This window comes from Sus scrofa, chromosome X (genome assembly GCF_054392235.1).
Source record: "Sus scrofa isolate SSC_HxYL_T2T_F1_AM1 chromosome X, Sscrofa_HxYL_maternal_Yorkshire_Landrace_v2.0, whole genome shotgun sequence".
Classification (NCBI taxonomy): Eukaryota; Metazoa; Chordata; class Mammalia; order Artiodactyla; family Suidae; genus Sus; species Sus scrofa.
In genome coordinates this window covers 107,420,947-107,437,984 of record NC_139401.1, presented here as the reverse complement: position 1 = coordinate 107,437,984, position 17,038 = coordinate 107,420,947, and the positions used below count along the sequence as shown (strand labels likewise).

Below are 17,038 nucleotides of genomic sequence, written 5' to 3'. Positions count from 1 at the left end.
CCGAGCAAAAGCGATTTCGTTTCTCCTGGCGCCTCCCCCCCATAGCATTCTCCACCTTGACTAGCCAGTCAGCAAGATGAGAACAGACCAAATTGATTTATGGAACCGAAATCAACATTTTCATGTGAATTCTCAAAATAATGTCGTCGAATTCTGGCTCTAACTTTTTCTTCCTCATGGAGCAATTCTGCTGTCTGCTTCTAAACAGCCATGTGTTGGAAAAGCGCATAATAGAAACTGTTCTCTTGAGGAGACACGAAAAGCAGCCTAAAGTGTTAGCTGGATTTTCTCTCCCCCCGCCCCTCGCCTCGTATCAAAAACGTGGCAACAGAAAGACCTGAGAAACAAACCTTTCACAGATAGTGGCTGTGCATTTACCTTTAAATATTTAATGAGCTCCCCTGGAACTTCTTTCGAGCCCGACTGAATCAGCTGGCAGTGATGGAAGAATTTGTGCACATGTAGATCCTGCAAAACAGATGGACACCGCCACCTGAAGTTTGATTCATTACCTGCAAAGCTCTCTACCTCTCTCCCACCCCGCCTTACCCCCCAATCTTGCAGACCTGTTGACCTGGCTGGTTGTTTGTTTTTGTTTTGTTTTGTTTTTAGGGCCACATCCACGGCACATGGAAGTTACCAGGCTAGAGGTTGAATCCAAGCTACAGCTGCTGGTCTACACCACAGCCACAGCAACACCAGATCCGAGCTGCATCTGTGACCTACACCACAGCTCACGGCAACGCCAGATCCTTAACCCACTGAGCAGGGCCAGGGATCGAACCCACGTCCTCAGGGATACTAGTTGGGTTCGTTACCCCTGAGCCACAATGGGAACTCCCAACCCGGCTGTTCTAATGGCCACACTCGGCAGCTGCAGCTTCCAACACGTGTGTTCATAATGAGCGCCACGACCCTCCTGAGCAGCACACAAAGCACCCAAACCGGGCACCCTCAGCATGTACCTACACAGTTTATGCCCAACTTGTCAAAAATTTGTTTAATTAATTAATTTATTTTTTTGGCCTTCAGTGTAAGCTCTGAAGGTGGGCTGCTTCTATGTCTTAATGAAACGAGCAGAATGAGAGGTCTGAACTGACAGGTGAGGAAAGGGAGCAGCAGGGAGGCTTCAGAACAACAGTCTCAGGTGTTCAAGGCACACCAACCAGGGTCCAGCTGTCCTATATGGTGTCTGCAGAGGTTGATTTTTTTTTTTTTTTTTTTTTGCTTGTTTAGGGCCACACCCAGGGTGTATGGAGGTTCCCAGGCGAGGAGTGAAATTAGAGCTACAGCTGCCGGCCTCCTCCAGAGCCACAGCGATGCCAGATCCAAGCCAGGTCTGCGACCTACACCACAGCTCAGAGCAACGTCGGATCCTTAACCCACTGAGCAGGGCCAGGGCTCGAACCCGCATCCTCAGGGTTCCTAGTTGGGATCGTTAACTGCTGAGCCATGAAGGGAACTCTCGAGAGGTTGATTTTTGAGGACAGCCCGGATTGTATCAGGAACTGGCATCATGAAATTTGTATTTTGACCTGCTTCCTCTCATACTACCTGTGTGACCGTGGGTAAATCATCAAACCTGACCGAGCCTCAGTGTCTTTACCCACAGAATGGTGAGGTGGGAAGTGGGGACCCAGAGCGACCTTGTGGCCACACCAAGGGGCGTGGACTTCACCTTCTCCATCCATGATTTTTCAAACTGTGCTTGAGGCTTCTCAGCTCTTTGAGTCTAATTTCATGGATGCTACCAAGAGCAAACGGTAGTAGCCAGCCATGATCCACTGACCGCCAACTTCTGTGTTCGACTCCAGTCTAACCATGAGAAAAACATCAGACAAGTTCCAACAGAGGGGAGTCCTACAAACTACCCGCACTCCTGAGAACTGACAAGGTCACCGCAAACAACAGACATCTCAGAACTTGTCACAGCCAAGAAGAATCTAAGGAGATGGGACAACTAAATGTAACATGCCATCCTAGATAGACTCCTGGAACAGAAAAGGGCATTAACAGGTAAAAATGAAGGAAATTTGAATATAGTCCAGACCTTAGTTAATGATGATGTCTCAATATTGCCTCATTAGTTGTAGCAAAAGTGCCATACTAGTGCCAGACATTCATACTGGGCGGTGGGGGGGGGGGGGGATTACCTGGTGACCTAGCAGTTAAGAATCTGGCATTGTTACTGCTGTGGCACGGGTTCGATTCCCGGCCCAAGAACTTCTGTATGCTACAGGCACAGCCCCCAAAAATAAATAAATAAAATTTTTAAATTTTTTGTTTTAATTTTAAAAAAATCCTAGGGGAAACTACATACAGAGATTATGGGACGTCTCTGTACTCTCCTCACAATTTTTCTGTAAATCTAAAACTGTTCAAAACAAATAAAACATATTGTTTAAAATGGTGATAATAACCTCCACATTCCTTTCAGAGTTTTGTTAGACTCGAATCAGTTAATGGTAATCTGAGAAGAATTTTAAATTTGAGCTATGATTAAGAATGATGGGAGCTCCCGTTGTGGCACAGCAGTAACAAATCCGACTAGTAACCATGAGGATGCGGGTTCAATCCCCGGCCTCACTTAGTGGGTTAAGGATCCGGCGTTTCCATGAGCTGTGGTGTAGGTCACGGATGAAGTTCATCTCCTGCATTGTTGTGGCTGTGGCAGAGGCCAGCAGGTGTAGCTCTGATTTGACCCCTAGTTAGCCTGGGAACTTCCATGTGCCACAGGTGTGGCCCTAAAAAGAGGCAAAAAAAAAAAAAATGATGTTATTACTAATGCGAAAGTCAGAGTTTCCACTGTGGTGCAGTGGGTTAAGGATCAGGTATTGCTGCAGCTGTGGCATAGGTTGCAGTTGTGGCTTGGATTCGATCCTTGGCTTCAGAACTTCCACGTGCCCCAGGTGCAGCCAAAAAAAAAAAAAAAAAAAAACTAATGAGAAACTCTCTCAGGCCACAACTTCTTTAAGGCTGTAGGGATCGAATATAGTCTCTTTTAGTCAAGAAATATACTCAAGTATTAAAACTGACAAAAATCAACTTACTTGAGTGTAAATGGTGGACTCTAAGTGGCTTTTAATCTTCAACAAAGGCTTTGCACCATCTACCCACTTAATATCCACATTAGATTGCTGTGAAGAGAAAATACACACATGAGTTTCTGTAACATAGCAATGGATAGACGAGCAACATATGACGCCTTGATGCATTTCAACATTTTCTTTCAGAAATAAATGCGTTAGTTTCACATATAGGGAATTATTGGAGAAAATAACCTGCCTTTAGAATAAATGTATTCTAAATCATCTTGAATCTCCAATCCTTGGCAGGCTGATGCTTTTATAAATTGCAATAAAAATTACTAAGTAAAGGAATTTTCTAAATGATACACGAGATTGAAGTCCCATCTTAAAAATCATTATTAGAATCAACAGACACGAGGTAACTTTGCCAAACTATTATAAAAGCTTCCTGACATTCATTTTCCAGACTTATCTTTGCTGGGTGGATCAGTACCAGTCCTCAAACCACACTTTGAGTAGCTATCAACTGCGCCAACGGAATTCGACTTTTTAAACATTTCATCGCAATTACTTCAACAAATACAGATATTTTCCTACCCTTCTGGATTCTGCATCATTCAGATTCAAGTAGCCTGGGGGAAGGTTGGCGGAAACTGGCAGCTGCTGCTCAAATGTGATGATTCTACCATCCTTCAGCAAAGGTACCCAGGCGAAGCCAACTGCCGAGACAATAATCAGCCGTGAGAAATGAGAGCGCAAATGCAATTAGCTACACGAATATCTGGCCGCTGGCGAGCAGGACGGGGCTGGTGATGTCGCCGGGGGGTCTGCATGTGGGAGTCCGGGTGTTGGGCATCAGAGTACTGGGGAAGGCACAATGAGTTTGGGATGTTTACTACCTCCTAGACTCTAACGACACACAGCTTTTCCATCTAACAGAATTATTGAGAGACCAGAGTGAGCTAATATACAAAAATACTTTGAAACTTCTAAACTGCATCAATGCCATTATCTTTACACACTGGCGGATAATTTTAGGTAGACTTATGTTTCTTATAAGTAACTTTTCTTGGCCACACCCACGCCAGCCAGAGGTTCCCAGGCCAGGGATCGAACCCACACCACAGCAGTGACCCAAGCCACAGCAGCGGCAGTGCCAGATCCTCACCCAGTAGGCCACCAGGGAACTCCCTGGTAGACTTATGTTTTTAAAAGAATTCAGATGTCTCTCGTCCATCCTCACTAAAAGTACAGAGGGCCCCATCTGAGACTATAATCCGAGAGCAATCACCCCAAAACTTCTTCCGGCAACCCTAGGGTAAGGAAGGGGCTATGGAGAATTAAGGTCACAAGTCAAGGCTACATTCCATATTTCTACAAGGCAGTATTTAGCTGGGCGGGTCTCCTGATTACAGAAGGAAGAGGTGTAGTGCCAGGGCAGAGTGCTTACAACCAAAATCCACTGGAGAGTTGCCTCCCCAGTTTCCACATTTCTTAACAGATCTACCCCCGAAGAGCCTCTTGGCTTCCTATTAGAACACTCATCATGTTCTAGCTAAAAAAGCCAGAGCCATCTGTGTTGTTCAAGTCGAGCAGTGTCAGTATTTCCATTATAGAGATTACTCTGGGCTTCGAGTGTTTATAACTCAGCTGTAGAAAAGCTTGCTCTGGACTGAGTTTTGGCATATGCGAGAGGGTGTTGGCCGGAGAGTGCTTTTTAAAGCCACTACTTTCTGATGCTTTAAAATTCTTCACGTTTGTGTGTGTGTGTGTGTGCATGCGTGTAGACTGTGAACACAGGAGTCGACACAAATCTGGTTAGAATGTTTTCATTCACGTGTTCAATTTGGCAAACGCTTTCATTCTTAAAGAGACTAATCGGCTGCTTTCTCTAAGTAGACCGAATGGCTTTCTCAGACGCTGAAACACGCCCGAAGGGCACCTTTGCTAATATAACCTCAGAAATGGTTTACCCAGAGCTCTGCCTTTTATAAAAAGCAGAGGAAAGTAACATGAGCAGAAGCAGCATTTAAAAAGACTCTGTCAAAGTCGTTAAACTGAAAATTAGACAAATGACAACAGGATTCCAGTCCCGAAAGGAGGAAAAGATATTTCGTGTTCTTAGGCCACATTTTTTCCTCATTGAAATTTTTACTGAGATACAATTCAGAGGCCATGCAATTCATCTATTTCAAATACAGAATTCAATGGTGCTTAATATATTCACAAAGCTGTCCAATGACCGCCAATATCTAATTCCCGAACTTTTTCATCATCCCAAAATGGAACTCCATAACCCTTAGAAGTCACAGCCTATCTTCCCCTACGTCCAGTCCCGGACAACCAAAAATCCACTTTCTGTCTCCATAGAATTGCTTGGAAAACATGTTTTGCACAGTAACATTTGATTAACCCTTTGTGAATTAATCAGAGCATGGCCAAGGGTGTCTCTCAGTCAAAATTCATATAGAATGCTCAGAAGCTATAAAGGTACAGTGTCAGGTGCATGCCATCTGGCTCAAAGGTGTGAAGCCCCTCTAAGGTGTGAAGCCCCCTAAAGGATGGACGGTTAAATGTGATGAGTGGGGGGAGGGATAATTAGGAGTTTGGGATTAACAGATACACACTACTGCATAGGGCACAGGTAATCAACAGGGAGCTACTGTATAGCACAGAGAACTATACTCAATATCTTGTAATAACCTATAATGGCAAAGAATCTGAAAAAGAATAGATACATATTTATTTATAACTGAATCACTCTGTGGTACACCTAAAACACTGTCTATCACGTATACTTCAAAAAATGTTTTAATATATATTTTTAAAGCGGTGATGAGTGGCACACAGAATAGCCATCTCACGCTCCGCCGAGCATCATTGTCCGCTTCTGGCGAGGATGTGGGTAAGGAAATGGTCATTTGTTTCTCAGGAGGTGCACGGCCATGGGTTCCTATTTTGCTGCCAGGATTCTGCTCAACCTGCGAGGCCCCTACCCTGAACGAACTGCAGTTTCTATGGGGGAGCTGGAACAGGACCAGGCTATCCACAGAGGGAACTTCCTAACATTCAGTCCTGCTGTCTTGCGGGGCATCACGCACACGGCTCTCTAGCAGCTCAAACTCAACATCCGTCCGAAACCTACCAGCCCCGCCCACAATCTTGCTACGTGGCAATACCCTCTTTCCAGTTTTGAAACTTCACTGCTAACTTTGAAGTCACTCTCTAGTAGCCCATCACTCGCCAGGCCCAATACATTCTTCCTCCGCAATTTTCTTTCTCTCCATCCCCCCCGTCCCGTTACCGCCACGGCGCGATGCCCTTTCTCTCCAGGGCTTCTGAAACAGCCCCCTAACTGGCGTTTCCTCCTTCCTTCCTTCTTCCTGCTCCAACTCACCTCAGCCATTGTTGTGCTGCCTGATTGGATTTCCTGCAAAACAGCTCTGACTGGTGTTTATAACCCCTCAGTATTTCTCTATCGGTAAGAGAATAGAATCGAATCCACACCCTGGCATCCGAGGCTCTTTGCACCCTCTGACGCCTGCTTTTCTACCTGGCATCCTACGGTTCCCTTCCCAGCACCCCGTGCTTTGGTCCTATTGAATTGCTTGTGGTTCCCTGCCCATACCCCTTGGTACTCTGACTCTGCCCCAGCCGTTCCTTCATCCTGGAATCCACCACCTTCCTGGCCTCACTGCATGACCAAACTCTACCCCACCCTTAAGGGCTCACCCAAACACCATCTCCTCCTCCTGGAAGCCTTCCCTGACTTCCAGACACTTGTCCCTTCACCGGCTGAAGGTATAACCCGCTGTATTCTGATATCACATAGCTCCATTTTCTTGGTAACTACTACTTTCTGGGTTTTGTTTTTTCAGGGCTGCACCCGCGGCACATGGAGGTTCCCAGGCAAGGGGAAAAATCGGAGCTGCAGCTGCCGGCCTACACTACAGCCACAGCAACGTGGGATCTGAGCCACATCTTCAACCTACCCCACCGCTCACGGCAACGGCGGATCCTTAACCCAAGGAACGAGGTCAGGGATCAAACCCACAACCTCACGGGGATGACAGTGGGTCCTTAACCCACTGAGCCGCAATGGGAACGCCTCTTGGTAACAACTACTTTCTGTCTTGTGTTATAAATGTCTACAGAGGTCTCATTTCCCCTACTAGATCATTGGCTCACTGAAGACGAGATTTATGTTTGATTCGCTGCTGTATTTGCCGTAGGCCCTACTACACTAGCTTATACACAATATATAGGTCGACACATTTACTTAGCAAATGAACATATGAACAAATTTAAGATTGACCCAGGCTAGCTTGGACCTGAATCCCAGGGTGTGCTGACATTGACACAGTGCGTGTGGCACAGACCATGTTCACAGGGCCCTCTATGTTCTCCTAAGGATGCTTCCCATTGGTTTACCGAAAGTCTGGCTGAATGGGACCACAGCTGGGGCTTCATTACCAAAGCTTCTTCAAGTTAGTCCAACCTGTTCCCCTTCTTACCAGAACCCCAACCTCCCGCAAGTTCAAAAATGCCCAGGCCTCTGGGCTCACTTCCCTCTTCTCAGTGAGCAGCACTGGAAAATTCTGGTGGCTGGGCCATTCTACATGAAAGAAATAGGAAAAATTCTGCAGCACAGTATGGGTTTCTCTCTGAGGGCAACATCACTTGATGCTGCCTATAGCAAGTTGTCCAAGCCTACTGGCAAGAATGTGGACACGCCATTGTATAGACATGACGATAAAGTGAACATGTAATTCATCCTTTACCAATGAACTTCTTAACGCAGAAATATACTTTTTGGTGAGGGGAAGTGGCCTGTGGCTCGATGGAAAAGGGGTTTATATCCTGGACAACTGGCTTTCAAATAGCTCTAGGGAGAAACATTTAAAGAGCACACATACCTGGAGTTTCAACTGTGTCCTGCTTTTTGGTTGTTCCCTTTGTGTTAATTTCACAACTTACATGATAGAAAGTGAAAAGCAAATGATGCTTTTGGTGCAGGTGAATGGGAAGCTCGATTTTAATCTGAAACGAAAGCAAAATTACACATAGCATTTTGTTTGGTTTTAATTGCCAAGCTGGCCTGTCAGACCTTTAGTTCTGTCTCATCATACTTTTCCAATGACATACTTTTCTAAATCACAGGCCAAGGAGTCAAATAATAGATAGCATTTAAATATATTCCATATGCTCTTCTGGTCAGTTTCAGTTTGACAACAATATTCTCTTGGGCTGTGGATGCTCCTGGATTCAACCCTGCAGCAGGATTTTCTAAAAACACTGGATCAAAACTACATCCTTACAGACCAGAGGTACAATGTAACTCAAGCTGAGTCAGTGAATGCAATCCACCTACAACGTGCATTGAAGTTGAAAGGTCGCTTTTTTGGAAATCATTGTCCTCCTCTGAATGAAAAAAAAAATTAAGCCTTTACAAGTAAACGTGCAAATGGCACTGTGGTATTCGGGGACCCGCAAATTACAGTTCATAGAAGAGTCTTTAGAAGAAAAACAAACCTCTGAATAAATAAAAAGGATCATCCTGACACATGAATTTAGTGCTAAAAATTAATACTGTGATACAAACATCTCAAGTCACTTTCCATTCAGAACCCAACTGAGTGTTTGTAAGGCCTCCTGGGAAGTATGTGGGACACAGATTACAGAAGCACATGCAAACACACACTCACACACATTCATTCACTTTTCTGGTCAATACACGGTAAATGAGTGAAAAGTCTATTTCTGGCTTCCTAAAGATGCTGTGGACTACTTACTGCATGAACAAGTTTTCTCTAATGACTGCACTGGTTACAGAGAGGGACATATGAAACAGCCTGGTGATGGACATCTGGCCTAATTATCATTCACACAAGGCATGGGTTTGGTGTTACAGCTAATTTCTGTTGTAGGTATATTTCACCACACAATGTGCCGACTCCCAGCATCCGGACCATCTGGGTATCTAATGCTCTGCTGCACATAAATACAGCCATACCCCCTCCCTGGGTGGCACAAAAGCACCGCTACCCTCCTCCTCATCCTCCACGAAAGCAGGGGCACTGGACTGAGAAGGGATGGGCGAGCCTAGGCCTGGGGTATAAGGCCTCCGGATGCCGGCAGCTGGGCAGGGGCAGTCAGGACAGCAGGGGGGAAGGGTTCAGACCAAGCCAGGAATGGAGACGTGGGGCCTGAGCAGCAGAACCAGCAGAGCTTCTGGCTGGGGATGCCCATCCGGGCTCCATGGACACATGGAGGGATGAAAAGCAGCCTGTGGATTTGGATCAGCTGGAGACATACAGACGGGAAGGGGCTGTGACAGAGACACTCAGAGAAACCCTGGGAAGGGCACAGAGACAAAGAGATAGAGGAGCATCGGGAAGAAGAAGGAGGCAGAGATAAGGTCAGAGAGGCTGACGGGGGAAGGGCACGCTGAGACCGAGAGAGCACGCCAGCCCCTCTATTCCAATAGAATCTAAAAAATTAAAAAAAAAAAAAACAGAACCAAACACCTTCTCTTCAACTCAACTCAGGAGTGAGCTAAGGGAGTTCCTGAGTCAGTAGGACAAGGGCATCTGCAACGGGTGTGAAAACCCCCAAAACCGGGAGTTGGGGGTTAGTGGAAGCCAACTATTGCCTTTGGAGTGGATAAGCAATGAGATCCTGCTCTATAGCACAGGCAACTATATCCAGTCACTTGTGATGGAACATGATGGAGGATCATGTGAGAAAAAGAATGTGTTTATGTATGTATGGTTCACTTTACTGAACAGCAGAAATTGACAGGACACTGCATTACAGTAAATCAACTATAATAAAAAAAATTTTTTTTAAAAATCCAAGATATTTTCTTCCTCTCAAGGTGAATAAACTTTGCAAATGGGAGTGGGTGTCCTCAATGTGTCCTCAGAGAGGAAAGGCAGGGAAATCTTCTCCCTGAAAAGCTTATCCTGTCATAGCACTGACGCTATTGATGGCTGCACTGAGGCACTGAATGCAGCCAATGGGATTCCATGGCCTCGCCACGCCGCTGTGTCTCCGGAAGCAGGTCACTTACTGGGAGGCTGCAGCCTCCCCCACGTAATCACAGGAGGAAAGAGCTAGAAGGGCCTTCAGAAAAATCCCTTCTAATGTTCTTATTTTCAAGCTTTGGAAATGGAGGCTTAGAAAGGGGAAGGGACTTGCTCCAGGTCATGGAGCCAGTTGTCAAAGCGGGGGCTGGATGCCTCGCTGCCGTCTGGTGTCTGTTTCCTACATTATCTCCTGCCAGAGCCCCTTCAATTCGTGGGCTGATCTTCCACTGTCATCAAAGGGCACCAAGCCAGGCAGGGGCCCCTTGTTTTGATGTGACATGTTCTATTTCCATGGGACAAAACCTTCAGGGATTGAAAATGCAGATACCGTATCGGCCATGATGCAAAGAGAAAGCGGAGAGCAACCACCGCGTTGTATCAATTTCAGGATAATGTGTTTTACCTCATCATAGAACTCTGGATTCTGGTTGTGATGCGAGACAACTGCATAAGCATTTGTGGTAAAAACAGACCCGGCCGGTTTTCCATAAATACACTGCAAAAAGAAGGAAACAGAGTCACCCCTCTCGACGCCAGCCTTTAAACGTGACGCTACAGAACCACATACAGTTAGAGGCATCTGTGAGCACAGGGTCACGGCCAAGCCCACCCGGCTCTCACCATGAGCCTGTAAATTCCAAATCATTTACAGTCATGCCAGACACCACCTCCAGACATCGCCTAACTTGGCTGCCTGGATGCTTCTGAATTTCCGGCCATCAAAGAAATATAATTCCAACCTAGCTGACAGTAAGAGACGGAACGCTTCTAAGCATTTGGAAGGGAATCGCTCTCCAACTAGGCCTGGAAAACTCACGTCTCTTGTCTATTTGCACTTCTTAATATGAGAAGCTCCCCTCCTTGGTCAGTGACATTTGCTGAACACTCACTGCGCAGTGGGCAAGGCGAGGAGTTAACCCAACAGAACCCACAGCAGATCCACCCCTAGCCTAAAGGAATTAGCAACTGAAGGTCCATTAAGCTATGGACAAGCTTACTGTTCTCTCACTTTATGAGCCACATTTTAAGAGCCACCGGCTCGCTGCTCCACCAATAAACCACCTGGGAAGGCTATTTCTCTGGTTCCATGGAAAGTTCCGATTTCATCTCACACTTCCATGGGCCTAAGGATAAGGAGTTCAGGGATGAAAATGGAGTCAGCCTGCCAAGGTCCTAAGTGCCTCACTCGGGCGACTTCGGAGCCAGCCTCCAAGCCAGCTAAGAAATGAAACTGAGACTCCATGGAGGTGCAGCATCAGCTCGCCTTAAATGTGGTTATGAAAGCAATCCGCAGGGGAGGTAACCTAAGAATCTTTAAGTATATTGCACGGGGGTAAAGAAAAAAAAGGTTATTCTCATCTGCACTGAAGGGAGACTCAGAGAAAATACACCTCATTTGAGCCAGCTAATCCTTAATTTAACTCAGGTTTCTCTGTGAAAAAACAAAAATCTCTTTTCCAAGGTAGGAGCTATTACACCATTCACTGACTTAATTGGGGACACTGCAGCCTCTTTCCCTGGGTGGTTTAAGTGGAAGACTCGTCATCCATCTGTCTGGTTCAGGCTCAAGCTAGAGAAGGGGGCGGCGGGGAGCAGATACACACTTCGTGATGGCTAGACGTTCTGCCTTCTCTCTCAGGCCTCTGATGAATGGGCTAAAGAGCCAAAAGTACAAAGTGGCTATAAAGAGTGAAAACGTAGGGGCGCTGTGAAGTGACAGGTATTTAGATAATGCTAAGACGCTTTTCGTAGATCACTAATTCAAGTTTGGAGGCACCATGTGGCCAGCTCCAGAGCAGAAGTCATATTTCAGATCAAAGCAGTCATGCTGTGCTTCTGTCAGCTTGAAGCCTGTTCAGGTTTCAAGGAGAAAGGAGTTTTATACTCCCCTGATGGTACCGTTATAAACTGTCGGGTCTTGGGAGAAAACGACCTCGTGAGTAGGCACGGGAGCAGTGCAAAATCGCTGTGCAGCAGAAGCAACAATCTGGCAAAGGCAGCTGACTCATTTTTAAAGCTAGATATGCTCCCCACTCATTTTGCTCTTTTTTCAAATAGTTACCTCATTCTTAGAGTTAAATGTGTGAGAGTAGAAAAGACAGTATTACAGTTGTCACTTTAGTACATGTTTCGATGTTTAAACACATTACGTTTAGCATATGAAACCACCCAGTGCCAAAAGCTCTGTCTCTACTAAGAATGCACACTTATCCGTATCACAAACCAACCTTTAGGGGGCTGGCATCGCTTTCATCGGAATCCCGGAATTCCACGCAGACCGCAATGTTCCTTGCCTAAAATGATTCATCATTCAACATGAGGCGCAAGACGAGAAGATGATAAAGAACATTTTACACCCCCAAATGTAGAGTTTACATTGTTTACCTTGGCAAATGTTTTCTGGCTATCGTATTTTAATTGCAAGGGATATACATACAGATGGTTTTTGTAAATAGTAAATGGATAACAATATTTTGTCATTTCTGGAACGAACTCTTCAACTTCCACAGTCATATTTTGACAACTCTTTTCGAAAGGCTTCAGGGGCACATATGAAGAAGTAATACAATCTATAGTGGAAAAAAAAAAACCGCAGGCAAAGATGACACCATTTAACAATCATTAACACATTCCTGCATTTATAAAAATATACATAGATTGTGTTCTCAGAGAGCAGTTTCACAAACAGAACTCTCAGTGATGGACCGAAAGTTACACGACCCCTTTAAGAACACAAAGAACAAGATGGAGTAAGTAGCCTGATGCTGACTTTAGTGAAACCCTTCAAACCAGGCGTGGATTGCTATTTCATTCTCAACATAGAGTGATTTGCCAAATATAACACACCATAATTTTGATAAATTTAAACTCTGCAAAGAAATCCACTACGTTTTTTTTTTCTCCTGTGACTGCAATTTAGCTTTCACTGGCAAATTTTTATCAGCATCAGGGAAGTAACAGCACATTCATGCCTCCAATTAGCTCACGGCTAGCCACTTTTAAAACGTTAACTTGGTGCAGGTGCAAATTTTCACTTAAGACATAATGGCAGCCTTCTGAAACTGTAGCTCTTACGGTGTGTCACCCATAATAAATTCAATCCTCTCGAACGTGGAAAACACAATGTCTCAGAGAAGGGTAGCAGCACATGTTAGTGAGGTGGCCACTTGCAGTAAAGGTTGTTCACACACTTAAGGGGCTCTAAGACTGCTGGTCCTTGCTGCAGAGTGATACTGATGGAGAAGGAAGACCCAGGAGAGTCAGATCTGAGGACACAAGATTTTTCCTCGGGTCTGGTTTTCTATTATGGCAATACTTCCAATAGACTATCTGGAGGTATAAAGGTACACAGAAACAAGTGAGCATTTCACTACCCAAAGATAATTACTGCTAATATTTTGGCATATTTTCTTCTAGTCTTTCTATGCATGTTTTATATAAGAATCCTACTGTATGTAGAACTTTATCCTGTTGTTTTTTGGTTTTGAGCCACGCCTGTGGCATACGCAAGTTCCCAGGTGAGGGATCAAACCCAAGCCACAGCAGTGACCTAAGCTGCTGCAGTGACAACGTCAGATCCTTAATCTGCTACACCACAAGGGGAACTCCACAAATGATTTCTTAAACTGTGTAATTGATGTACGTTATTTTCTATTTAGAGGAGACCTTTCAATATTTCTTTTAGGGTAGGTTTAGTATTTTATTTTTGCCACATCCACGGCATGTGGAAGTTCCTGGACCAGGGATTGAACCCTTGCCACAGCTGTGACAACACCAGATCCTTAACCTGCTGTGCCACAAGGGAACTCCATTTTATCCTGTTGTGGGTTTTTCTGGCATGTTATCTGATGTCTTCTTCCATGAACTCTTTGTAATCATCATTTTTTCATAGCTGCATAAAGTTTACACCATAATTGCCTTAACCACACTGACAGTGTTAGACCTTTGGTTGTTTCCCGTTTTCCCCTCCGATAGAAACAACACTGCAAAGAACATCTTTATGCATAAGCTCCTGTCTACACTTCCCATTATTTCTTTAGGAAAAAAAAAATAAGCCACTGTACTCTCAGATGTTTGAAAATGTCAATTGCCATGTTGCTACTTAGAATCCTTTGGTGACATCTCATTGTCCTTGGAATGAAATCCAGTCTTTGAAGGCGTGACCATGGTCTTTACAAGTCTCTGCCTGATGTGATTCTTCCTCCTTCTCCTGCTTCATCTCCTGGGTCCCCTGTTCCCATCACACACCACACTAGAGCCATCCTGGCTTCCTTTCCGTTCACACACACCCCAGCGAGCAAGTACCCACGTCAAGATCGCTACATATGTGACACCCTCGGAGCGGCATGAACAGTCCCAACCCCTGCATGCCGGCTGGGCCACACGGTGAGCCTTCCTCGGCCAGCGACTTTAAAGCAGCCCACCCAATCACGGACTGCAATTACTCATTTATTTGTTTTCTTGTGTAATGCCTGTCACTCCTTTTAGACTTTAATCACCATGCTTTTGAAGCATCTCGGAGGTGTTCAATCACATTTACTCAATAAGTGCTGACTCAGCGAATACGTGGATCAATAGAATCTCAGAAGGGGAATGCCTTGGTTACGGACACTCATAGATCTCTATGGCCAAACTGCACTCCTGTCTGTGACAGGTGATGGTGCCTGGCCAAGACCTAGCCAGTGTTAATTCCACGTCGTTTTTGTAAATCTGAGAGATTAATAACAAAAACATCACAAAGCTTACATGTTTAAATCTATGCTGGTGGCCTAACTACTGAGACTGAACATTTTTCAAATATTTAGCAGTCATTTTATTTCCTGCCATTGTCTTTTGGGTCTTTGGTCCGTTTTTCTCCTGGGATCATAGGGTCTTGTTTTTAGACAAGAAAAGAAATGCTCCTTTCTTTTTGACCCCTTCGCTGATGAAACTTAGCCAAGGCAAAAGGAGCAGAAATTGACCGGAGCACACTCACAACATCATATGTTATACACAAAACAGAATCTGATGATACCAGTTTAATTTACTCCTTAATCTGTAACTATGCACCAGGCATATGGGGTTGAAGAGTGTCCCACCAAAACCCATGTCCACTGGAAGCTCAGAATGTGACCTTACTTGGAAACAGGGTCTTGGCAGATGCAAGTTAAGATGTTAAGATGAGGTCAAACGGGATGAAAGTAGGCCCTATAATCCAATGACTGGTGCTCTTAGAAGGCCACATGAGGACAGGCCAAGATTGGTGATATGGCTACAAGCCAAAGGATACCAAGGAGAGCCAGGAGCTACCAGAAGCTGAGAAGAGGCAAGGGATAAATCTTCCTTAGCCCATTTAGAGGGAGCATGGCCTGCTGAGACCTTGATTTTGACTTCTAGCCTCTAGAACCACGAGAGAGTAAATTGGTCCTTTTAAGCCACCCGGTTTGTAATACTTTCTTACATCAGCCCTAGGAAACTAATACACCCCGGAAACCTCAAGAAAATATTGAAAAGATAAAAACCTGAGATTCAAACATAGCCCTTAAGGTTTATGTGCAACACGTAAGTTCTTACTTGATAAATCCACAGGAACACATTCCACTGTGATGTTTAGCTGCCCAGGAATAATCTGCAATTTGGTCTTCTCTGGCCTAGATATAAAATAACAATATTTTATACTGAAAAAATACGAGGACTAAATGCATTGATTACCTTATCTCCAAACTTCCAAATCCAAATGCTCCAAAGCATGGGATTTCTCCCATATATGACTCACATTCATCATGTTAAGAAATTATAATTCGTCTGTTTTATTGATTGACTGCAATAACTCCATACACTTACTTCTTATATTCTGAGAGCAATTTCAGAATGTCTTCATTTGAGAGCTTGCTGCTGTCTTGTTTATACAAAGGAGAAAACCTCCCATCCAGGTCCAGAGAGCCTTGAACATCTTTGAAAATGGGTCTAAAACAGCAACAGAAGGGTTTTTTTCTAAGTATTTACTAATTTTTAATTCTAAAATATTGATAAATTAAGGTAAAATAGTGCTAGGGGGTGGTGAAACTATTTTGGAAAACAGTTGGGCAGTTTCTCATGAAGTCAGGCATACACCTAGCTTCTGATCCTGCAACTCCACTCCTAGGCATATTTCCACATGATACTTGAATGTTCATAGCAGATTTATTGGTTATAGCCCCAAACTGGCAACAACCCAGATATTCATCCAAAAATGACTGGACAAACAAACTGAAGTATACTCATACAATGGAATGCTACTCAAAATGAACAACCGAGGAGCTCCCATTGTGACACATCGACTAGTATCCATGAGGATGCGGGTTCGGTCCCTGGCCTCGCTCAGTGGGTCAGGGATCTGGTGTTGCCGTGAGCTGTGGTGGAGGTCGCAGATGCGGCTCGGATCCCGCGTTGCTGTGGCTGTGGTGTAGGCCAGCAACTGTAGCTCTGATTGGATCCCTAGCCTGGGAACTTCCATATGCCACGGGTATGGCCCTAAAAAGCAAAACAAACAAACAAACAAACAAACAAAAAGAACAACTGATACATGCAACATAATGGATGAAACCAAAACCGGACTGAGCCTGAGAAACCAAATGCAAGAGTACATACTGCATGATTCCATTTATCTGAAGGTCTATAATAGGTCAAAGTCATCTAGGGTCAGTGGGTGCCTTGGTGGGGGTGCGATGGCTGACTGGTTAGGGACATGAGGAAACCCTCTGGAGTGACAGATATGTTCTACCACTTGGTGAGGGTGGCAGTTACCTGACTGATGCATCTGTGAAAACTCATCAAGTTGGACAGAGAAAATGTGCATTTTAATCAAAGGTAAACATATCTCAAAGATGATACAAGTTAAAGTAGATCTTTAAGAGCAATTTAGAGAGTTTCCAATATGAATTGGAATTCTTCCCTCCCTCT

At 44.7% G+C, this 17,038-nt stretch overlaps 1 protein-coding gene across 7 annotated transcripts in view; it reads right to left on the bottom strand.

Annotated features, from left to right (window-relative positions):
- The window catches only part of DOCK11 (dedicator of cytokinesis 11), a 198,720-nt gene that overhangs the window by 93,307 nt on the left and 88,375 nt on the right, over positions 1 to 17,038 (bottom strand). For all 7 annotated transcript variants that reach the window (XM_085008234.1, XM_085008235.1, XM_085008236.1 and 4 more), the window contains 9 exons: positions 15,941 to 16,063; positions 15,671 to 15,747; positions 12,503 to 12,687; positions 12,346 to 12,411; positions 10,521 to 10,613; positions 7,946 to 8,069; positions 3,627 to 3,748; positions 3,051 to 3,137; positions 379 to 468 (listed from right to left, as the gene is read on the bottom strand). In XM_085008234.1, the coding sequence (XP_084864360.1) occupies positions 379 to 468; positions 3,051 to 3,137; positions 3,627 to 3,748; positions 7,946 to 8,069; positions 10,521 to 10,613; positions 12,346 to 12,411; positions 12,503 to 12,687; positions 15,671 to 15,747; positions 15,941 to 16,063 (967 nt within the window). The remainder of the gene's footprint in view (positions 1 to 378; positions 469 to 3,050; positions 3,138 to 3,626; positions 3,749 to 7,945; positions 8,070 to 10,520; positions 10,614 to 12,345; positions 12,412 to 12,502; positions 12,688 to 15,670; positions 15,748 to 15,940; positions 16,064 to 17,038) is intronic.